Source organism: Chelonia mydas, chromosome 18 (assembly GCF_015237465.2).
Source record: "Chelonia mydas isolate rCheMyd1 chromosome 18, rCheMyd1.pri.v2, whole genome shotgun sequence".
Classification (NCBI taxonomy): domain Eukaryota; kingdom Metazoa; phylum Chordata; order Testudines; family Cheloniidae; genus Chelonia; species Chelonia mydas.
Window position 1 is genome coordinate 247,318 of NC_051258.2, and position 24,922 is coordinate 272,239.

Consider the following 24,922-nt stretch of genomic DNA (forward strand, 5'->3'; position numbering starts at 1 on the left):
TGTTTTCTCAGCCTGTGTTCTTGGTGTTCTGATGTAGTCATTTGCATGTATTGTGCAAAATAAAAAGCTCCAAAAAGAGGCAGAAGAAATGGCTTCCTGCTACCTGAAACAGTGGCACTCACTGCATAGATTCAGCACACACACATTTCAGCCTGAATGAGGAATCACTTCAAGAGGTTCAGGTAGAATTTCTTTCCCACCATTATTAGTCTGCAGAAAAGAAGAATGAGGGGGGGGGATTTGATAGCTGATTTCAGCTACCTGAAAGGGGGTTCCAAAGAGGATGGATGTAGACTGTTCTCAGTGGTAGCAGATGACAGAACAAGGAGTAATGGTCTCAAGTTGCAGTGTGGGAGGTTTAGGTTGGATATTAGGAAAAAAATTTTCACTAGGAGGGTGGTGAAGCACTGGAATGTGTTACCTAGGGAGGTAGTCGAATCTCCTTCCTTTGAGGTTTTTAAGGTCAGGCTTGACAAAGCCCTGGCTGGGATGATTTAGTTGGGGATTGGTCCTGCTTTGAGCAGGGGGTTGAACTAGATGACCTCCTGAGGTCCCTTCCAACCCTGATATTCTATGATTCTATAATTCTATAAATTGTAGCAGCATTAAAAATAGAAGCCAATATGCACTTTGTCTTCTTCCTTCTTTTATTGTACCTCTTGTTTTGTAATCTTTAATATCCCATAGAAGATTATTCTCCATTAGGTCTGCCAAGCATTCTTCCTTCACAATTGATTCGTTGCTTGCCAACTGTTTTATCTTACTTTCTTGTTTTATCACATTTCTTTACCTACTGGTTCTTATATGTAAAACTGCTCTCCATACTTGTATTCTCATAAGCCATTTTATACTGAAAATTTGTTTAAAGTTACTTTTTGTTTTATTTTTTTCTGGATCCAGGCCTTGGACTGAGCTGGTACTTGTTGTAGATTGTAACATATCTCTAGTGGCCCCATCAGTTCAGAATAATTTAGAAAATTACATTTAGAAAAAAAGATTTTAGCCATTATGGTTATGGAGAAAAAATTCTGACCATGGATCAGTGCACTGCTGTCTAACTGAAACTGCGGAGACTGGCCAAAACAATGAGACAACTCAGTGCTAGGATAACCAAGTGTGATGCTACTGAAATCAAAAGGATCCAGACCAGCTTTTAGCACGGCTGATTTTGGTACAATAGCTCAGAAAGGTATGGACAGCCTCTATTCATCTTAATGGGTGTTTAATTTGGATGCCTAACAACAACTGAAGGTCAGGCTATCACACCCTTTCACACACTGAATTGCAACTTACTATGGGAGTACTCCCATTCGTTGAAATCACAGTATTCATGAAGTAAGATGATTTAGTTGGGGATTGGTCCTGCTTTCAGCAGGGGATTGGACTAGATGACCTCCTGAGGTCCCTTCCAACCCTAATATTCTATGATACTCAATGTGAGTAAGACAGGCAGAATGTGACTCCTAAATAGTAATTATAATACTCTGAGATCCCTGTGAAGCCCCAGAGAAGTGCAGGGCTTCACATAAATTTAACATTTAAGCATCAACCACCCATATGGTGTAATTACAATTTTACAAATAAGGAAACTGAGGCATTTGAGAACTTAAGTGATTTTCCCAAAAAGAACACACATAAGAAGTCAATGCAGAGCACGCAACAGAACCAGATTTCCACGAGACCCTCTTTGTCAACGATCAGGTTTCAGAGTAGCAGCCGTGTTAGTCTGTATTCACAAAAAGAAAAGGAGTACTTGTGGCACCTTAGAGACTAACCAATTTATTTGAGCATAAGCTTTCGTGAGCTCACTTCAACGGATGCATTCAGTGGAAAATACAGTGAGGAGATTTATATACACACAGAACATGAAAAAATGGGTGTTATCATACACACTGTAAGGAGAGTGATCACTTAAGATGAACTATTACTAGCAGGAGAGCAGGGGGAGGCGGGGGGAAGAAAACCTTTTGTTCACTGTATTTTCCACTGAATGCATCTGATGAAGTGAGCTGTAGCTCACGAAAGCTTATGCTCAAATAAACTGGTTAGTCTCTAAGGTGCCACTAGTACTCCTTTTCTTTTTGTCAACAATGTTAGCTATCTCATCAGTGATCACTTTAGCAGGAGAAACCAGCTTCTCTGGGAGGGTGGATGGTACTTCATACTGCAGAGGGATGTTGGAGAAAGTATCCTCAGATTTTTCCTCCTCTTCCAGTCTCATTCATGTCCATGACAGAAATACCTTAACAGATTTGTGCCTTTTTTATGAGATTCTGAACAGTGGGCAGTGGGTGCCCACAGTGAAATGAGAGCTAATTTGTGTGGTTCTTTACCTGGTCTTCTCTTCTCTTTGGTCATGAGTTGCTGGACCTTTCTCTGCTCTTCTTGCTCTTCAATTTTTGCTTCTTTATGAATCTGCTCAATAGTCTTGGGGCCTTGATCTGCTCTCCGGGATACCCAGTTGCACTGTATAAGGAGGTACATAAGAACCTAAAATGAGTTCTATGGTATTTACAGAGAAGCCTAGTAAATGTGATATCATGGACATGGTGAGAGTAAGGTTGTAAAAGTGGCATACACAGTTCAATAGCTAGCTTCTCAGTAATCCTCTCACCCTTAGGATATGTTTACACTGCAATCAGATACCAAATCCTGGCCCGTGGCTTAGGCTGCGCGGCTGTTTAATTGCGATGAAAACAATCTGACTCAGGATGAAACCCAAACTCTAGCACCCTATCACCTCGCAGGGTCCCCCTAGTGCCTGGGCTCCAGCCCGAGCCCAAACATCTACACTGCAATTAAACAGCCCTGTGAGCCCAAATCAGCTGGCACAGGCCAGCCATGGGTTTTTAACTGCAGAGTAGACATACCCTTAAGGATTATGTCTACATTTACAGCAGCATGTGGAATACAAGCACAATGTGTAGCTACATGCTGCAGTGAAAGGCTCAAAAAGCTCTCCACTGCCAGAGCCTTTTACTGCAATGAGGAAAGGCTCTGGCAGGGGGAAGTCAGCTGAGAGCTGCCAGATCCTTTTCCTGATACCAGAGTCTTTCTCCCGTGCCTCAGCCTTTCACTTTGTGGGAAAAGGCTGTGGCAGCAGGGAGGCAGCAGGACGCTGCACTGCTAAGAATAACACTGTAGATGTGGGAGGCACTGCTTGGGCATGTGGCTAGCCCATGTGTGGTATATATCCTGGGGCTTCAGTCATGCAGGGCACTCTCTTCTTCTCTGCACACCTAAGCTGTGCCTCACTGTCTACACTGCTATTCATTTCTGTGCTAGCTGGGCGTGCAGTGTCTGTACTCTGTGTGTCACTGTTAGTATCTTTAGAGTACATGTATCTTTAAATTAGAAGGACCACCAGTGAAAAGGAAGCTGTGGAGCTGGGTCACCTAACCCGTACCCCATTTCTAGCCTCAGACTTACAATAGCAGAATGTATATATAATGCAAATATATATAATTGAATTTGGCTTCTGTAACAAGGATCCACCTTCATAAAAGAACATGACTGACATAACATGCAAGGCTGCTTTAACCACTTGTGCTATAAAAGTCTTCAGATCATTATCTTTTCTATCCTATGCAGCATAACTGAATACCAACTTAATAGGAAAGAGATGTCTTTGAGCGGAAGTTGTTGTTACTCCAAATTGGTTACATAATTTCAATGTTTGCCAGCATGTTTCTTCCACCTCTGGAAAGACAATGAAAACAACAACTGATCCAAAAGAGCAGTAATAGGCTGTATTTTTGCGGAAAACTGTGATTTGCCAGTTAATCCAAGACTCAATATATACTAATGTGAGACAGTTTACTTGGTCCCGAATCAACAGGGGCTGGAATAACTTGCTTTGAGAAACACTACCCCACACTATAAAAGAATCTAATATGGGCCAAATAAGAACTCTTTGGGAAAAGAAGTGGAACCTTTATGCACAAGAAAAACTTAGGTGACTGATGCTGTCACTAGACCCCATACTGTACAGATTCATGTACCCAAAAACACAAAGGATCCAAATATACCATGGTTGTTTCTTGACCTGGCTACAACTGCTTTTACAATTTTCAGTATAGATGGCCTCAATTATACTATGTAACGGCGTTAAAGCACGGGTTATGTATTAAGCTTTAGTCTGGCTACATTTTTAGACTTGTTTACATTTTTAGTTTAGATTGGACTCATCTTCACTAACTTTCAGACAAGTTTGGAACCAGTTATTGATATGGCTGGCTCTAAAGGTAATTTGTGTCCACACACAATATGCTTAATAAGTACATCCTCACTATAAGGCCCTTCCTTATTATGAACCTTTGGGTATAACAAACCCAGTCCCTGGATCCCAACTACAGTAAGTACTCTATTGTAAAATAACCAACAATTTTTATCCAGCGTCATACGTTGAGCCCAAGGCCAGAAACTAAAGAGTAGGCCCCTATCCCACCTCCCCCTGCCAAGGACTGAAGCCGGAGCCCCAGTGCGCAGGGCTGAAGCCTGGAGCCCCAAACCCGCCACACAGGGCTGACAGCCCGGAGCCCCAACCCCACTGCTGTGCGTGGCTGACAGCCCGGAGCCCCAACCCCACTGCTGTGAATGGCTGACAGCTCGGAGCCCCAGCCATGCAGGGCAGACAGCTCGAAGCCCCAACCCCAGCCATGCAGGGCAGACGGCCCAAAGCTGCAGCCCCAGCCATGCGGGGAAGACGGCCCGAAGCCCCAACCCCACTGCTGTGCATGGCTAACAGCCCGGAGCCCCAACCCCACTGCCGTGCGTGGCTGACAGCTCGGAGCCCCAGCCCCAGCCACGTGTGGCTGCCCATGCAGGGCAGACGGGCCGGAGCCTCAGCCCCAGCCGTGCAGGGCAGACGGGCCGGAGCCCCAGCCCCAGCTGTGCAGGGCAGACGGGCCGGAGCCCCAGCCCCAGCCGTGCAGGGCAGACGGGCCGGAGCCCCAGCCCCAGCCGTGCAGGGCAGACAGCCCGGAGCCTCAGCCCCAGCCGTGCAGGGCAGACGGGCCGGAGCCCCAGCCGTGCAGGGCAGACGCCCGAAGCCCCAGCGCCAGCCATGCAGGGCAGACGCCCGAAGCCCCAGCGCCAGCCATGCAGGGCAGACGCCTGAAGCCCCAGCGCCAGCCATGCAGGGCAGACGCCCGAAGCCTCAGCGCCAGCCATGCAGGGCAGACGCCCGAAGCCCCAGCTGCCTGGGACTCACAGCCCAGGTCTCAGCCCCTCTGCCCATTTTTTTTTTATTGTCCTTTTGCTATAACGAACCCCTGGCTACAATGAACAAAAGGCTTGGATCCCAACAGGTTCCTTATAGCGAGGGTGTACTGTAATCAATTAGTAATCACAGTAGCTAACCATATTATCATTCTTGCTTGCAGTACAGGCTGAGACACGTAACTTCCTGTAACAAACTCAGCAACCTTTTTTCCTTGATGTATAGAGGGCTTCTGAACACCCTTGTGTAACCAGACTGGCTAGTCATCTCAAACCTCTGTATGTTAAGAGCACCCCAGAGTGCTGCTGGTGTGGCAATGTGCTCATGTTCTCTGGGCACTCTGTCTTCAGTTCCAGCACTTTGAGACAGCTACCCAGAATGCATTTACACATATATGGTTAAGCAGAGCACTAAGAACAGACACGCAACAAATGATACAAGTTTATATTGTTTATAAAAAAACCCCAAACCTACTTTGGACAAAAGCTGAGCTGTGTTTGTTGTAATCGGGTTGGATAAGTGTTTCAAAAACTCGTTACAAAAACATGCCTGTATTTGCAGTGTAGACAGGTCCTAAGTGTCCTAAACATGTGAAGCAATTAATCTGTCCACCAAACACTAATCTCTTAGCCCTCAATAAAGTGGGGGTGTGAGGGTGGGGGAGAGAGTACTTCTTACCTTTCAAATGACCAGACATCTGGGATGAGCAAAAAGGGTACATATTTTTCTTTCACCATTCCTACTACTGTAATCAATAATTATTACTCTCATTTGAGGGATATTCCATTACAGTAGTGCCAATGACCGTGCTCTTTTACTTACTTCAGTGGGTACATACCAGCCTTAGGTCTATTACATCCTGAAGCATGAACCGAATCCTGGAGGACGTTTTTCTCTCTTTCACAATCTTCTCCATTTGATTAAAATACTGGTCCATACGGGGCTATAAAAAAAAGACACAAATGCCATCAACCCTCAGAAGAACAACGGAATGCAACTTTACCTGGGCAATCAATTTTGTCCCAGAGTAGTCTACTGATCATTGCTGCAAGGCACTGTATGATTGATTCAGGGATCTAGATTTGCTCTGTGTGAAAATGTGCATCAGGTCATGCACACTTTCATGCATGTACTGGACTTATGTGTGTATGGCCCAAAGCATGCTTACATGATGGTAGGGGAATGACAATGGGATTCTACAGATCCCTGCCTAATTCACTGCAAACTTTCAATATATTTTGACTACATGGATAAGTTACCACATCTATATACACAACATCCTTTCAGTCAGTTACGTTCTCATTAAAAATAGTGCTATCATTTACTGACAAGAAGTGTGCTTTTTTCCCAAAAGCTCATACATTTGGCCACACTAAAATCAATTTTCACTAGGACACTGAAGGGCACTTCTATTTATCAGGGGCTTGCCAAACTCTCAAATTTCAACCACCACCCATTTTGGAGCTAGAACTGTCATTAAAAAAAGAAGTTGCAAGATTTTTTGTTAATAACCAAAAAGTTTAATTTTTTCACTCCTCTCATTCAAAAACAGTGGAACCCTTTTCCTTCCAACTTTTTTAAAAAAAATTAACTCTTGGGCATGGGCCAATCCTGGAAAATGTCATCCTTAAAGATGAAAGTTTCAGAAAGCAATGAGTGATGGAAAACAGATACTTAAACAGGAAATTCTCCAGCAACTTTAATTGTAACTATTGCTAGCATTTCAGCTACAATGAAAATGCTTAATAAAATGTTCCCGCTATTATTAGAAAGTAAATACAAGGGGTCAAATTCAACCCTGGTGTTGTAATTCTAATGAAGTTAATGAATTTGGCAGAAAGAGTATTAACATAAATAAGCAATAAGAATAGAAAAAGCAATACACTAAGTGTTAGGGGGCTTATTCCTTCACCCACTTACTTCCCTGGTTCTTCTCGCATGAACAGAGAGCAACAATACCCGAAGTCCAAAGGTGCAAACAATTTGATGTTTATTGGGGTGAACTTCCAGCAAGCATGATTCCAGTTTCCTTCCTTAGTGTCCCTCTTCCCAGTTCTGACACCACAGAACCTTACCTGTGGCCCTGTTCCCATTCCTGCCCTTAGCTAAACATGATTCCAATTTCCCCACCCCCATTCCCTGTTCCCATTTCCCCCTTTAGCAAAACATGATTCCAATTTCCCCACCCCCATTCCCTATTCCCATTCCCCCCCCCCACTTCCTGATTGACTGCAGACTATATAGTAAAACTTGAGTTCTGCTTAGCTATACCTTAACCAATCATTTCACTAAAATTAAACCAACCAATCCCAACATGATTATTTAACCAATTATATCCCACCACCTCAATTAGTTCACACCCAGCAAAATTAACTATACAGCAGACAGAAACAATCACAGAACCAGACAGAGATCATGCAAGCAAACAATAGGGAAATGGGGACTACAGTGATAGAACAAACACAGAAATGAGGATTTCACATCCCAGTTATTGATAAGTGAGTTCTTGCCAGACAGGATGCTATCAAACGAAGTTTCCTTTTACATCTTCTAGGCACTTCCCTTTCTCTGGAGGCGATAGGCATTATCAGTACAGGATTGTATTCCTAACAGCCCAATAGCACCTTCTTTCAATGTGACTAGGTTGCAATGTGAGGATGTGACCGTTCGCTTCCTAGCTTATGGCTGCCTCTGCTGCTTAGCCAAAGGCCTTAGCCTAAGAACAGGGCCTCAGACTGTCACAGTAGGAGAAGACTCTTACACCGGCAGACAGTGATTTTGATACTTTCTTTTATACCTCTATAACTAGCCAAGTGATAAGAATACACCTAAATTCTTAGAGTATAGGCCTTTACAGACAGGCCTGAATACCTATATCCTAACACTAAGTACAGCCTACAAGCCCACTCCTGCTCCTAGGAAGCGAGGGTCTGTCTACACTACAATCAGAGGTGTGATTGCAGCACATGTAGACAGACATAAGCCAGCTTTACTCTAGGTGGCTTGGGTACGAATAGCAGTGAAGCCAGAGTAGAACAGGGTGGTCACCTGAGCGCATTACAAGGATCACTGGTGGACTTGTACTCGGGTGGCTAGCCCAGACTGCTGCAGCTTCACTGCTAATGGTACCCAAACCCAAGCCAGCAAGGTTAAAGCGAGCTCGGGTATGGTTATATGTGCTACAGTCACGCCTCCAGTTGCAGTGCAGTCACACCCTTAGTGACAGAACTCTTACCGACGTCAGTGATGCGGAGTGAAGCCTTGAGTGATGCAGCTAGTGTGTAGATACTGAGAAGGGGAGGAATTGAGGGAAAGTACAGTTACTTACCCTATAGTAATTGAGGTTGTTCAAGATGTTGTAGTCAATGTGGATTCCATGTGCATGAGACCAGATTTCTTTTAATAGCTGTGTCTGCCAGGGCCGCACATATATCCTGTGCCTCCTTGTACTCTCATAGAGGGGTCATGGCCCTCCCTCAGTTCCTTTGCAATTCAAAGCCCATTTAGCTGAGGACTCTGAAAAGCGGGGATGAAGGGTGAGTCATGGGATTCACACTGACTACAACATCTCAAAGAGCCACAGTTACTGTTTGGTAAGTAATTGTACTTTCTTCTTCTAATAAGAATATAGCAGTAGGGATATATTACCGACCACCTGACCAGGATGGTTATAGTGACTGTGAAATGCTCGGGGAAATTAGAGAGGCTATTCAAATTAAAAACTCAATAATAATAATGGGGGATTTCAGCTATCCCCATATTGACTGAATACATGTCATCTTGGGATGGGATGCAGAGATAGTTTCTTGACACCTTAAATGACTGCTTCTTGGAGCAGCTAGTCCTGGAACCCACAAGAGGAGACGCAATTCTTGATTTAGGGCTAAGTGGAGCACAGGATCTGGTCCAAGAGGTGAATATAGCTGGACCCCTTGGTAATAGTGACCATAATATAATTAAATTTAATATCCCTGTGGCGGGGAAAACACCACAGCAGCCCAACACTGTAGCATTTAATTTCAGAAAGGGGGACTAAACAAAAATAAGGAGGTTAGTGAAACAGAAATTAAAGGTATGGCACCAAAAGTTAAATCCCTGCAAGCTGCATGGAAACTCTTTAAAGACACCATAATAGAGGCTCAACTTAAATGTAAACCCCAAATTAAAAAACATAGTAAGAGAACCAAAAAAGTGCCACCGTCGCTGAACCACAAAGTAAAAGAAGCAGTGAGAGGCAAAAAGGCATCCTTTTAAAAAGTGAGGAAAATAGAAGGGAGCATAAACTGTGGCAGATGAGGTGTAAAAATATCATTAGGACAGCCAAAAATGAATTTGAAGAACAACGAGCCAAAGACTCCAAAAGTAACAGCAAATCTTTTTTTGTTAAGTAGATCGGAAGCAGGAAGCTGCTAAATAACCAGTGGGGCCCCTGGACGATGGAGACGCTAAAGGAGCACTCAGAGAAGATAAGGCCATTGCAGTCCTGGTGACTAATCACTGTTTAGTTTATCTATTTGTTCTGGTGACAAATCAGTGTTTAGTTTAACAATTTGTTCCAAAACCTCCTCTAATGACACCTCAATCCGGGGCAGTTCCTCAGACTTGTCACCTAAAAAGAATGGCTCAGGTTTGGGAATCTCCCTCACATCCTCAGCCATGAAGACCGATGCAAAGAATTAATTTAGTTTCTCCGCAATGGCCTTATCTCCTCTGAGTGCTCCTTTAGCATCTCGATCGTCCAGTGGCCCCACTGGTTGTTTAGCAGCTTCCTGCTTCCGATCTTCTTAACAAAAAAAGATTTGCTGTTACTTTTGGAGTCTTTGGCTCGTTGTTCTTCAAATTCATTTTTGGCCGTCCTAATGATATTTTTACACCTCATCTGCCACAGTTTATGCTCCTTTCTATTTTCCTCACTTTTTAAAAGGATGCCTTTTTGCCTCTCACTGCTTCTTTTACTTTGTTGTTCAGCCACGGTGGCACTTTTTTGGTTCTCTTACTATATTTTTTAATTTGGGGTTTACATTTAAGTTGAGCCTCTATTATGGTGTCTTTAAAGAGTTTCCATGCAGCTTGCAGGGATTTAACTTTTGGTGCCATACCTTTAATTTCTGTTTCACTAACCTCCTTATTTTTGTTTAGTCCCCCTTTCTGAAATTAAATGCTACAGTGTTGGGCTGCTGTGGTGTTTTCCCCGCCACAGGGATATTAAATTTAATTATATTATGGTCACTATTACCAAGGGGTCCAGCTATATTCACCTCTTGGACCAGATCCTGTGCTCCACTTAGGCCTAAATCAAGAATTGCCTCTCCTCTTGTGGGTTCCAGGACTAGCTGCTCCAAGAAGCAGTCATTTAAGGTGTCAAGAAACTTTATCTCTGCATCCCATCCCAAGATGACATGTATTCAGTCAATATGGAGATAGCTGAAATCCCCATTATTATTATAGAATTTTTAATCCAAATAGCCTCTCTAATCTCCCCGAGCATTTCACAGTCACTATGACCATCCTGGTCAGGTGGTCGGTAATATATCCCTACTGCTATATTCTTATTATTAGAGCATGGAATTACTATCCACAGAGATTCTATGGTACAGTTTGATTGATTTAAGATTTTTACTTCATTTGATTAATTTCTTTCACATATAGTGCCACTCCCGCACCAGCATGACCTATTCTGTCCTTCCGATATATTTTGTACCCTGCTATTACTGTGTCCCATTGATTATCCTCATTCCACCATGTTTCAATATCCTCATTTAATATGAGGCACTCTAGTTCACCCATCTTATTATTTAGACTCCTAGCATCGGTATATAAGCACTTCCCATCCCTCCTGAATCAGCTCCCCCTTTCCCAAAAGTCTCCCCAGTTCCTAATAAATCTAAACCCCTCCTCACTACACCATCATCTTATCCACGCACTGAGACCTTGCAGTTCTGCCTGTCTAACTGGCCCTGCGCGTGGAACTGGAAGAATTTCAGAGACTATTACCATGGAGGTCCTGAACTTCAATCTCTTATCTAGCAGCCTAAATTAGGTCTTCAGGACCTCTCTCCTATCCTTTCCTGTATCTCTGGTATCAACATGTACCATGACCACCGGCTCCCCCACAGCACTACACATAAGTGTATCTAGATGTCTTGAGACATCCGCAACCTTCACACCAGGCAGGCAAGTCACCATGCGGTTCTCCCGGTCATCGCAAACCCAGCTCTCTATGTTTCTAATGATCGAATCGCCATTACTAATACCTGTCTCTTCCTAATAACTGGATTTCCCTCCCTGGGAGAGGTATCCTCAGTGTGAGAGGATACCACAACATGATCTGGAAGAAGGGTCTCAACTATGGGATCGTTTCCCTCTGCCCCAGTTGGATGTTCTCCTTCCATGAGATTTCCATCCTCCTCAAGAGCACAGAGGCTGTCAGACCAGAGGTGGGACTGTTCTATTGTGTCCTGGAAAGTCTCTGTCTTCCTTAGCTCCTCCAGTTCAGCCACTCTGGTCTCCAAAGCCCGTACATGGTCTCTGAGGGCCAGGAGCTCCTTGCACCAAATGCACCCATAGGGCAGGTAATCATACATGCTGCATTGAGTGCAATAAATTGGATAGCCCCCACTCTGTTGCTGGACTTCTCTTTTAACTCCTGAAGCTCGTTCCTTTGTTGTTCTTTGGTTTTTTACCCAGGTATTTTTGGCTTTAACTTTAAAGAATGTTAAGTGTATCTAGCCCCCCTCACACTCCTCCCTCTCAAAACTCCCCTGTTAACCACTCCTGTTTGCTAGCTCCTCTGGTCGCTTAGGAGCAGGCTTTTTAAAGCCCGGGTCTCCCTGAGCAGCCCTGACCCTGGTTAAGGCTTGATGGGTGCTAAAGGGCTTAGAGATCAAAGCCTCGTTAAGAAGCTCTCAGCCTTGCCTAGCAGACCACTAGGCTCAGCCCACAGTCCCCCAAACAATCCATCGAGGGATCATTGTAAGGATCAGGATTGGTTTCCATTGTGATCCCTGCAATCCACCAAGCTGCAAGGAAATTCCCTTCCAAGAGCAGCTGAAAACAATTAGCTCAGTTTCCAGAGTTGTGTCTGATTGAGATCTGGCAGGCAAATCTGAATACGTCTTCATCCCTTGCCTGGCTTGTGTGAAATAGAAGCAGATGGTTAATGCCAATGGGATTGAGTTAATCTAACGTTTAATGCAGTAAACTACACTTACATCTACTGGAAAAATAGGGGAAGGACAATGTAGCAGTGCAGTGTGAAACATCTGCCTCAGGGGGGAGGGATAGCTCAGTGGTTTGAGCACTGGCCTGATAAACCCAGGGTTGTGAGTTCAATCCTTGAGGGGGCCATTTAGGGATCAGGGGCTAAAATCGGGGATTGGTCCTGCTTTGAGCAGGGGGTTGGACTAGATGACCTCCAGAGGTCCCTTCCAACTCTGATATTCTATGATTCTATGATCACACTACAGGTTGTGATCACAACATAACACAAGGTGAATTTTCAGAGAAGACAATACAATCAGAAGATTTGTCTAAGCCTGGTTTCAGAGTAACAGCCGTGTTAGTCTGTATTCGCAAAAAGAAAAGGAGTACTTGTGGCACCTTAGAGACTAACAAATTTATTTGAGCATAAGCTTTCCTGAGCTACAGCCGATGAAGTGCGCTGTAGCTCACGAAAGCTTATGCGCAAATAAATTTGTTAGTCTCTAAGGTGCCACAAATGCTCCTTTTCTTTTTGTCTAAGCCTGCGATTGCTTTGATAATGAGGAAGTTTAGGTCAGTCAATGTGCCTTGCAGATGTTACCATGAACAATTCATTTGAAGATGTATTTCCATATGTAACACAATCCCCAAGGAGCAAAGAAACTGGAATACATTTTAAGGCTTTGGGGACTGCGGTTGACAGATTAAGATTCCATGTGTAAAAGGAAGATATTATGTATGTCAAATACTTTTTAGGTTGTGTAGCTGGGTGAATTACTTGGAAACAGCTAAACAGCAAAAGGAATTAAAATATTTCAGCTAGTGCTTAATGTAGCCAACAGTACATACTATATTGGAAAGGGGTGGGAAGGCAATGTGACAGGGTCGGGATGAAACATTCTCAGCATCTGATTTAATAGAACATGACAGAAATTCCTAGAGAAAACAACAGCAACGGAAAGCACTGAGCCCCCACTTTTGCATCCCCGTTCAGCCACTGTCACTCAGTCCTTTCTTTACCTTTGCTTTCTCAAAGTCCAAGTCCTTGCCGATGGTGGTGAGCAGGCGGCAAAGGCACTCCAGGGATTCTTCATCATGGTTCTTAAGCAGCTTCACCACACAGTCATGCATGATGGCCTCTGTCAGCATTTTAAGTTTGAAGAGTTCACCAATGAATTTGATGTTTCCGATGGATCTCCGTCGAGCCTTGTCCTTGGCCTCCTCCAGCTCCTCATGGAGTCGTGTCTTCTCCTCTTGCTGTAGAACAGAAAGGGGAATTCTAGAAAGCATGCAAATGGAAACCACACAGTAGCACATGCTTCTGAAAAGCTAGAGTTACTGCTGTTCACATTCCCAACTTCTTACTCCCCAAACTATGAAACATATAATCATCAGGGCTTCAGTTAATGCAAATAGCTTTTTTATTAAACCCAACCACAGCAACATAGGAAATCAAAATTTTCCAAAGCATCCACAGCAGTTGTATGATTTAGTTGGGGATTGGTCCTGCTTTGAGCAGGGGGTTGGACTAGATGACCTCCTGAGGTCCCTTCCAACCCTGATAGTCTATGATTCTATGATTCAGTCCTTCAAGATTGCCCTGGCTGGGATGATTTAGTTGGGGTTGGTCCTGCTTTGAGCAGGGAGTTGGACTAGATGACCTCCTGAGGTCTCTTTCAGCTCTAGTCTTCTATGATTGGACTATCAAAGATCACTGAGATTTTATGAAGAAACTCACAGTGGTAGAAGCTTCGAGCTCTTTTTGCTTCTTCTCAAAGACATCATCATCGGCTTTGTCTTTTTCAAATTCCTTCTGGCAACGATTCAGCAGCAACTTGCGGAAATTTACTGTGCTCCCAGGCTTGTCTGCCATAGGTACTTTCAGCTGTATCCAATGGAAGAAAAACACAGGGAAAAGCACAATTAAACCTTGCCATACAAAGGATCTGATCTATGCACTCTCAGTTACATTTTATTACATATTTTATAAACAGTAATAGCAGAGCTTGCAAGGCTACTACAGTTAAGCATCTTGCCAGTGTTTTCATTAGACAACCATGTTTTTGATTAGACAACCATCTCGCCAGTGTTTTCATTAGACAACAAAATTCAGATATGAAAATTTTCTCCATACTAAACCTTGTCTGACAACATCTTAGCCTAGAAGTAGATTATGGTTTCCCTACAAAGAATCCTATTTATGATTCATGATTTTTTAAAATAAGAACATTTTAAAATACAGATTTGTATTATGCGTTTCAGATTCCAGAGCTATGCCACAACAATATATATTATTGTTAATAAACATTCACAGAGCACTCTGTATGTATCACCTATGTAACAGTATGTACACCGTAGCTAAATCTTATCAGGTCCATGATTTGCAGGGTTCATTTCAGAAATGTGCCACTCTGGGGCAGTGCTCTACCAATGACAAAAACAGGGATCAACACTTGGAAAAATAAGGGTCATTCCCCAAATTTTACAGGTAAATGTTTCTTACCTTAAGATTGGTGATTCGGCCCTCCCCTATCTCGCCTGAAACTTTCTGATGCCTGAAATGGCTTTTCTGGAGGCAGTGCTTCTTGTCTGTGAGTGACAAGAGGTGCTATTTCTGGTAGGATTAGTTTTCTCCATCACTACCTCTCCTTCTCTGTTTTCCCTCCTCTTCTCTACTTCTACCCCTCTTTTCTCCACCCTCAATCTCCATTTTTCCTTTCTGCATTTTTAAAGTACCTATTGTGTTAGATACTGTAACAGGTCTAATGACTGACACTAGTAGGGTGACTGATGTCTAACATAAGGAAAATCTCACTTTTACTGCCAATAGCATGGCCAGCAATCCTCGACTGTATTGTTTGTCATGGTGCACCATTAGGATAAAAATCACTCAAGTTCTATGTAGAATTGGAATTGTGTGGCCAGGGCACAATCCTGTGACCTGAAATGAACTCTGGATCTGATGAGGTCAATTCCAAAAAGGCATTAAATTCTATCATAAATCAGTAATAGTTCTTTAATCTGCATGTCCATTTCAAGATGGCATTTGCACCATTCTGTTACTGAATCACTACTGGAGTGGTTATGAAGTATCACATTGATGAACTGTGTACCTGTTTTCATGAGAGTCACTGCAGTAATGAGTCAGGATACCTACTTTTTAGTTTAAAATGTGCCTCGATACAGATTTACACGATACACATCAAAGCCTTCTCTCTATCAAATAAATAAACAGCTTTAAAAAGTTTGTGTAAATATGCTTTTACATAATACATCATAAACACTGCAAAAAGCCACTATAAGTGTAATTGAGAACACAGTTGGGACTACAAAACCATGAGGCTCAAGATAAAAAACGTGGATTGATTGGCCAGAGCCCAGGGTCAGTTTGTGGGGCTGGAATGTAGAAATTGCCTCAGCTTTCTACTCGCAAACTGAACAAATTTGCTCTGGAAATCAGTGACACAACTTGAATCTGGAATCCTGTTTTTATGGAGCTACTTTTAGGACTGAACAGCAATTTAATCACCAAATTTTCAAAGGTGCTCAGCACCCAATAGCTACAAATCTGGACCTCAGTTTAACATCACTCCTAGTCAATTTCACTCTGGGTTTTCTGGGTGCATGTGTGGCCAATATATACATGTAAACACAATTTTGTAATATAAGATTTTCTCAGCTACGCTAAGAAGTTCAATAACAAAAACTAAAGGGTATAATTCTGCCCTGGATGTGTTTACATAATTCCCATTTTAGTCCATGGGAATGATGTCCAGCAAGGGGAGAACTTACCCACAGGAAACTCCTGTTTGACTTTTGCCACTCTTACCGTTACGAGACATCTACACATATTTGCATAAGCCACAGAGAAGCTGGGCTCATCGATGGCTTTCTCAAAGACCAGGTCAATGACTCCTTTTAGCCTCTCTTCTGTGTCTACAGTCAGGTCTGTTACTTGCTTCATTAGTTGATTGAACATCTGTGGTGTCAATTTGTTTAAGATACTTCGTACCTTGCGGAATAGCTCCTAAACATGTCAGTAAAAACAACAATAAGTGCAGAGCACAAACACAGCAAGATTATAGGAGGTGATCTGAATAATGAACTGGTATGCATTTTAAAGGTGAACAGAAAAACTTTTAAAAGGAGTTTTTAAGATGCCAAGTCACTAACAGAATGTATGTCCAGAACTGATCAGACATACATACAGTGAAACCCCCAGACAAGTCCTTAAACACAGTCCTATCTACTCCGCATCAAAATTGTATTAATTATTACTCACAGAGGTTTCCTATTATTGGAATTGCAATCTGCAGTGCTTTGAAACTATGAGTGATTTTCACTGTACTTGACAATTAATAGAATTTCACTATATCCCCATTCCAGTGGAGGCAGGCTCCACTGTACATTTTATAACAAAACACTTGAAAGTCAGTTCTGACGCCACTTACCCACAAGATGGATTTTGTGGATCTCTCCTGTAACAGTTGATAACTTCACCTATATCTAAAGGACCAGGAAGCGCAGGAACATGCACCTCTCTCAGTTTTCTAAGGTAAAAAGCTTTTCAGTTCACCTTTAATATTAACTCATCTATGGATTAACAGCAATAGAAGAAGAGGGGCAACCCTTTCTAAACTGTCTATGCGATTCAGAAGTAACATAGGCAGTTAGGAACCAAAGTCTCATTGACTTTTAGTGACACAGGCTCCTAAATGCCTAAGTCACTTTTGAAAATAGGACTTGGGCACTTGAAATTTTTTTATCTGGAATAACTTCAGAAGCAGTCATTTATGTTCTATAGTTAAGTTTAACTTGAAGCTTTGTTTTTTTCATCAATAGAGGTAACAAGCTTTTACTATATTTACTCTAAGACAGATAATTTTATATTCATTTGGTCAAGCTTGTATTTGGCAACTGGAACAAAATTCCACTGTACTCCAAAAATATTCCGCTGTGGTTATCCCATGAAAGAGCGGAGGGAGAGAAACCTACAGAGAAAGTCTGAGATACAGCAGTGTGGGCATGGGCGGGTCTTTGCAAAAGGGAAATCTACAGAAGAATCCTAGTGCCACTCAGGCTCAGTACAGAAATACATTCTACAAAGGGATGAAAAGGAAGTTCTGTGCTACACTGAAAGTTGGAGGTTGTTTGTTTTTAAAGGGAAGGCAGAAATATTCAAGTAAAATAGTTGCATAAAAATAATCTTGGTAGAGAGGTAGTAGGTTGTCTGGTATTCCCTGTCTTCACTCTCTTTATATATGAAGTGACCCAATTTTAACTCTGAATAAGAGTAAAAACAAAAAAATAAAGTCAGATCAGAACTGTGACTCAAACTGGACAGCAGTGCTGCTAGGGTTATTGTCCAGACAAGACTATCACAGCAGCAAGAAGAAACTACCATCTTTCCAGTGTTAACAGAATGAAATGTTAGTGTCTATTGAGGGTTCAATTAACTGTGTGTAAGACCACTCCAGAAGTTCACTGGCATTCACAAAGTGTGTTGAGACTGTTCTCACCTGGGTTTTTATATTTTCTGGGTCCTCAGCCTGGCTGTCTCTTTTCAGGCTTGGCTTCCAGGCATTTTCTGCTTTCTTCAGGTGGACATCTTCTTTCACACATACATTGATGATCTTCCTGGGCTCCCTCCTCTGGCTTTGCTGTGATCTTCTTGGTCCAACATTCAACAACTAGGACAAAAAAATTCCTTATTATATCCCCTTTAATACTCACGGCTCACAATACATGCTCCAGTACTCAAGTAATAGCTGTGGGTGACAATACAATCAATCAACAGTTCACCCTGCTACTGTTATGAATTCCTCTCAGACAATAAACTGGTCTAGCTTCCAGCTTGGTATCTGCGCAATGCAGATTAAACGGACAAATAGAAGACACTCTTCCCTCTGTCAGCCATCATCACAACTGAAATAGGATGGCTGCTACCTATCAATCAGAACCTCTTCAATCCCACCACACTGCTTAAGCTCTGTGGAACTGATTCCCAGCCCTGGTCTACACTACGAGTTTAGGTCGAATTTAGCAGCGTTACATCGATTTAACCCTGCACCCATCCACACAACAAAGCCATTTTTGTCTACTTAATGGGCTCTTAAAATTGATTTCTGTACTCCTCCCCGTCGAGGGGATTACGCTGAAATCGATATAGCCAGGTCAAATTTGGGGTAGTGGGGATGCAATTAGACGGTTATTGGCCTCCGGGAGCTATCACAGAGTGCTCCATTGTGACCACTCTGGACAGCACTCTCAACTCGGATGCACTGGCCAGGTAGACATGAAAAGCCCAGCAAACTTTTGAATTTCATTTCCTGTTTGGCCACCGTGGCAAGCTGCTCAGCACAAGTGACTGTGCAGATATCATCAGCAGAGGTGACCACGGAGTCGCAGAATCGCAAAAGAGCTGTATGGGGAGACGAATCCGTGCTATCAGAACTCCGTTCCAAAAGACGAAATGCCAAAATATTTGCAAAAATCTCCAAGGGCATGAAGGACAGAGGCTATAACAGGGACCCACAGCAGTGTCGCGTGAAACTTAGGGAGCTCAGGCAAGCCTAACATAAAAACAAAGAGGCAAACGCCCACTCGGGGTCAGAGCCCCAGACATACCGCTTCTATGATGAGCTGTATGCAATTCTAGGGGGTGCCCCTACAACTACCCCACACCTGTACATGGACTCCTGCAAGGGAGTCTCACGCAACAGGGATGAGGATTCTGGGGACGAGGAAGATGATGAGGAGGGGGAGGTTGAAGATAGCACATACCAGGCAAGTGGAGAAGCCGTTCTCCCAGACAGCCAGGAACTGTTTATCACCCTGGAGCCAATACCCTCCCAACCCGGGCTCCCAGACCTTGAAGGCGGAGAAGGCACCTCTGGTGAGTGTACCTTTGTAAATATATTACATGGTTTAAAAGCAAGCGTATTTAATGATTAATTTGCCCTGAAGACTTGGAATTCATTCGCAGCCAATACAGCTACTGGAAAAGTCTGTTAATGTGTCTGGGGATGGAGCAGAAATCCTCCAAGGACATCTCAATGAAGCTCTCCTGGAGGTATTCCCAAAGCCTTTGCAAAAGGTTTCTGGGGAGGGCAGCCTTATTGCGTCCTCCATGGTAGGACACTTTACCACGCCAGGCCAGCAGCACATAGTCTGGAATCACTGCATAAGAAAGCATGGCAGCATGCGGTCCCAGTGTTTGCTGGCATTCAAGCAACATCCATTCTTTATCTCTCTGTGTTATCCTCAGGAGAGTGATATCATTCATGGTCACCTGGTTGAAATAGGGGAATTTTATTAAGGGGACATTCAGAGATGGCCGTTCCTGCTGGGCTGTTTGCCTGTGGCTGAAAAGAAATCATCCCCGCTGTTAGCCATGCAGTGGGGCAAGGGGTGAAGCTATCATCCCAGAGAATTGGGTACGGGGGGGGGGGGGGCAGGTATAGTTGGGTTTGTGCTGCACGTTAACCTGAAAACATCAGCCCCTCCTTTTAAATGGCCAATGTGTCTTTTTCAATTTTACTCTCCCTTTTTTCCCTCCCGCAGCTGCAAATGTTTCAACGCTGCCACTAGCATCTCTGTCCCAGAGGCTAGTGCAGATAAGAAGGCAAAAAACACGCACTCGCGATGAAATGGTCTCTGAGCTCATGCAGTCCTCCTGCACTGAAAGAGCCTAGCAGAATGCATGGAGGCAGACAATGTCAGAGTCCAGGAAAGGACAAAATGAACACGAGGAAAGGAGGGACGCGCAAGAGGATAGATGGCTGGAGCAACAGGAGAGGTGGCAGCAGTGTGATGAGAGGAGGCAGGATGCAATGCTGAGGCTACTGGAGGATCAAACTGATATGCTCCGGCGTATGGTTGAGGTGCAGCAAAGGCACAGACTGTCACTGCAGCCCTTGTGTAATCAACCGCCCTCCTCCCCAAGTTCCATAGCCTCCTCACCCAGAAGCCCAAGAGCATGGGGAGGGAGGGGGCGCACGGGTGGCTCCGGGCACCCAACCACTCCACCCTAGAGGACTGCCCAAGCAACAGAAGGCTGGCATTCAATAAGTTTTGAAGTGCAGTGTGGCCTTGTCCTTCCCTCCTCCCTCCCCCGCCCCCAGGCTACCGTGGCAGTTATCCCCCATTTGTGTGACGAATTAATAAAGAATGGATGAATTTGAAACAACAATGACTTTATTGCCTCTGCAAGTGGTGATCAAAGGGGGGCGGGGAGGGTGCTTGGCTTACAGGGAAGTAGAGTGAACCAAGGGGGCAGGTTTTCATCAAGGAGAAACAAACAGAACTGTCACGCTGTAGCCTGGTCAGCCAGGAAACTGGTTTTCAAAGCTTCTCTGATGCGCAGTACGCCCTGCTGTGCTCTTCTAATTGCCCTGGTGTCTGGCTGCGTGTAATCAGCAGCCAGGCAATTTGCCTCAACTTCCCACCCCGCCACGTACATCTCCCCCCTTACTCTCACAGATATTGTGGAGTGCACAGCAAGCAGTAATAACAATGGGAATATTGGTTTCGCTGAGGTCTAACCGAGTCAGTAAACTGCGCCAGCGCACTTTTAAACATCCAAATGCACATTCTACCACCATTCTGCACTTGCTCAGCCTACAGTTAAACAGCTCCTGACTACTGTCCAGGATGCTTGTGTACGGATTCATGAGCCATGGCATTAAGGGGTAGGCTGGGTCCCCAAGGATAACTATAGGCATTTCAACATCCCCAACGGTTGTTTTCTGGTCTGGAAAGTAAGTCCCTTGCTGCAGCTGTTCATAGAGACCAGAGTTCCTGAAGATGCGAGCATCATGTACTTTTCCCAGCCATCCCATGTTGATGTTGGTGAAACGTCCCTTGTGATCCACCAGTGCTTGCAGCACCATTGAAGAGTATCCCTTTCGGTTTATGTACTGGCTGCCTTAGTGCTCCAGTCCCAAGATAGGGATATGCGTTCCGTCTATCGCCCCGCCACAGTTAGGGAATCCCATTGCAGGAAAGCCATCCACTATGACCTGCACATTTCCCAGAGTCACTACCCTTGATAGCAGCAGCTCAGTGATTACGTTGGCTACTTGGATCACAGAAGCCCCCACAGTAGATTTGCCCACTCCAAATTGATTCCCGACTGACTGGTAGCTGTTTGGTGTTGCAAGCTTCCAGAGGCTATCGCCACTTGCTTGTGAACTGTGAGGGCTGCTCTCATCTTGGTATTCTTGCGCTTCAGGGCAGGGGAAAGCAAGTCACAAAGTTCCATGAAAGTTCCCTTACGCATGCAAAAGTTTCGCAGCCACTGGGAATCATCCCAGACCTGCAACACTATGCAGTCCCACCAGTCTGTGCTTGTTTCCCGGGCCCAGAATCGGCATTCCATGGCATGAGCCTGCCCCATTGTCACTAGGATGGCCAAATTGCCGGGGCCCGTGCTTTGAGAGAAGTCTGTGTCCATGTCCTCATCACTCTTGTCACCACGTTGCCATCACCTCCTCGCCTGCTTTTGCAGGTTCTGGTTCTGCATATACTGCATGATAATGCGCGAGGTGTTTACAATGTTCATAACTGCTCCGGTGATTTGAGCGGGCTCCATGCTTGCCGTGGTATGGCGTCTGCAGGAGAGCCGAGTTGCAGGGGAAGCAGTGGTTGGAATACCAGTTTTGAAGACCTACCGCACCGTCTGCTGCCAGGACACAACAGCTGAGTGGGCTGCACGCTTGGCGTGGTATGGCGAGAAAAGAGCAGCCAAGCAGAGTTGCAGCGGAAGCGGTGGATGATGACGGTCATATGGAGGACCTGTGAGGTGGATTCATAGCACAAGGAGAACAGAGTGGCAGCGGAAGTGGTCGTTCGATGATGATGGTTTGCAGCCCTACTGCACCGTCCGCTGAAAGCAGTATGGCACCAGCACGGAAAAAAAGGTGCGAAATGATTGTCTGCCGTTGCTTTCACAGAGGGAGGGGCGACTGATGACATGTACCCAAAACCACCCGAGACAATGTTTTTGCCCCATCAGGTATTGGGAGCTCAACCCAGAATTCCAATGGGCGGCGGAGACTGCGGGAACTGTGGGATAGCTACCCACAGTGCAACGCTCTGAAAGTCGACACTAGCCTCGGTACTGTGGACGCACTCCACCGACTTAATGCGCTTAGTGGGGACACACACAATCGACCGTATAAAATCGCTTTCTAAAAAATCGACTTCTATAAATTCCACCTAATTTCGTAGTGTAGACATACCCCCAGTGTCCAATGGGAAGTTTTGAAAAATAGACAGGTTTCAGGGTAACAGCCGTGTTAATCTGTATTCGCAAAAAGAAAAGGAGAAATTGTGGCACCTTAGAGACTAACCAATTTATTTGAGCATAAGCTTTTGTGAGCTACAGCATCCGATGAAGTGAGCTGTAGCTCACGAAAGCTTATGCTCAAATAAATTGGTTAGTCTCTAAGGTGCCACAAGTTCTCTTTTTTTTTGAAAAATAGAGACTATTAAGATAGGAGGTCACAGTAAAAGCATGTTTTAGGACTAAGCAGAATCTACCTTTCTATTTTAAACATGTAAGCTCAGGCTAGTAAATTATGTTTTTGGTAAAACTGCTAGCCTATTACTGACGTTTCAACTGAATTTGGTTTTAAACAACAAAGCTATTTTTGAGTTGCACATAGAAAGGAGGGTCAATTCCCCTGAGGCTGAGTAATTCAAAACTGGTATGATTCAAATTTTCTCTAAACTTCACTGCTGAAGGAATGTAAATTTTTCTTTTGAATGATGGTACTTACCACCTCCCACAAAGTACACAGAGTGGGACAGTTTAGCCCATTCAAAACCACACATGAACAATGCTGATGGTACAGTAGAGAAAGATCATTTGTATTGGCAAAAGGGTGTAACACACACGCTGCACCAGAGTAATCTTTGGTCTCTGGTTTAAATACTAAATGTACTGAATAGTGCACTAACTCGTATATCTCTGAGTGTACTTGATAGCAATGCCTGATTACTCAATATTAAGTTACATGTTTGTCAACAAACAGTCCTTTAACGCTTGTTAACAAAACATATTTGACATCTTTTCTGTGCTGTACACAACTTTTACACACAATTTTGGACACTTCAAAAAACAGTCTCTGTTTGACTAAGCGATTAATCCACATTGTTGAAGCAAAATCATCTGAGATATTCAAATGGCTAAACTGATTAAATGAAAAAAATGCTTGTGGGCTGACGCCCTGCATGCCAAGTTTCAGCCTAAAACACATTTTTGCCAGAGTTAGACAACCCCTGAGTATAGGTGCTTATAATAGGAATGTTAAACATTTCACTTTATGACAGCATAAATGCTTGCTGCTGATAAAAGAACATCACAATATACTAATGGTCACTACTGGAGTTTAGTTTGGCTTTCATTAAGTGATAATGCCAATGGAATGAAATGTTGTCACAGGATAATGATCTCAAGCACTTACATGCTTCATAAGCCATGACAAAACTCTGAAAAGAGTTATGTGGTAAAGAGGGTTTGTGTACCAACCTACTAGCCTTTCACGTATGAAGACGCTTTGAAATCTAATTGCAGGACACGTATAAACGAATCTAACAGTATCATCCTAGTTCCCATTTGTGCACACCATAAAAGCCACATAATTGCACAAGTAAATCCATATCACTGACAAGATTAGCAGATCCGTATTACAGTGTATTGGCAGACAACTGTGTGGAAATTTATACAGCACTTGCTTGCACTATGCCTTGTTGAAATCCATGCCATCAGTCACTTCAGTTCCATTACTACTGAAAATTCACTCACCATTTTCATTCAAAACATGCTCGCTCTGGTTTGATGCTGGTGTGATATAACAAAATCTGCCTGGAGCCCAATCAGTTTATAACCAATATTACAAAGTACCTATTCCAGGCTCTAAGTGCCTTTGCAAATGTACAACCACATAAGACAGAAACTTTCCTTCAGACTAAAACCAGAAAACAGCCACCCACACACAAAATCAAACCCAAACACTATCTGCTTCAGCCATAAACACCAGCCCATATCATGCCTCATCCTTTTGAAAAAACTAAGGCTTGGTCTACACACGGTATAACTACGTTGCTCAGGGGTGTGAATTTTATGTCAGTATAACTTCATCCCTCAGGAGTGTAGAAAATCCATACCCTTGAGCGACGGAGTTCTAAATCCCTGGCCCCTGGAGTAGACAGCGCTATGTTGATGAGAGGACTTCTCCTGTCGACACACCTACTGCCTCTCAGGGAGGTGGAGTACCTTCCCTGTTGGCGTAGGTAGCATCTTCAGTAAGCACTACAGTGGCTCTGCTGCAGCACTGTAAATGTAGAAAAGCCTTAAGTAAAGAAAAGAGTTTGCAGAGTGCCCTGAAAGTAAACAGATTTGGGCCTCTTCCTAAACTGAGGGCCCTTCATGGAAAACAGCTTGCCAGAAGCCCCCTCTCTTTTACACCAACTGGGTTCCAGCTTGAGGGACCCTTC

At 43.9% G+C, this 24,922-nt stretch overlaps 1 protein-coding gene across 1 annotated transcript in view; it reads right to left on the reverse strand.

Moving 5' to 3' along the window:
- The window catches only part of EIF4G3 (eukaryotic translation initiation factor 4 gamma 3), a 382,496-nt gene that overhangs the window by 85,859 nt on the left and 271,715 nt on the right, over positions 1 to 24,922 (reverse strand). The window contains 6 exon segments of the mRNA XM_043531915.1: positions 2,334 to 2,466; positions 6,060 to 6,164; positions 13,442 to 13,678; positions 14,160 to 14,306; positions 16,251 to 16,448; positions 17,941 to 18,111. Of these exon segments, the coding sequence (XP_043387850.1) occupies positions 2,334 to 2,466; positions 6,060 to 6,164; positions 13,442 to 13,678; positions 14,160 to 14,306; positions 16,251 to 16,448; positions 17,941 to 18,111 (991 nt within the window).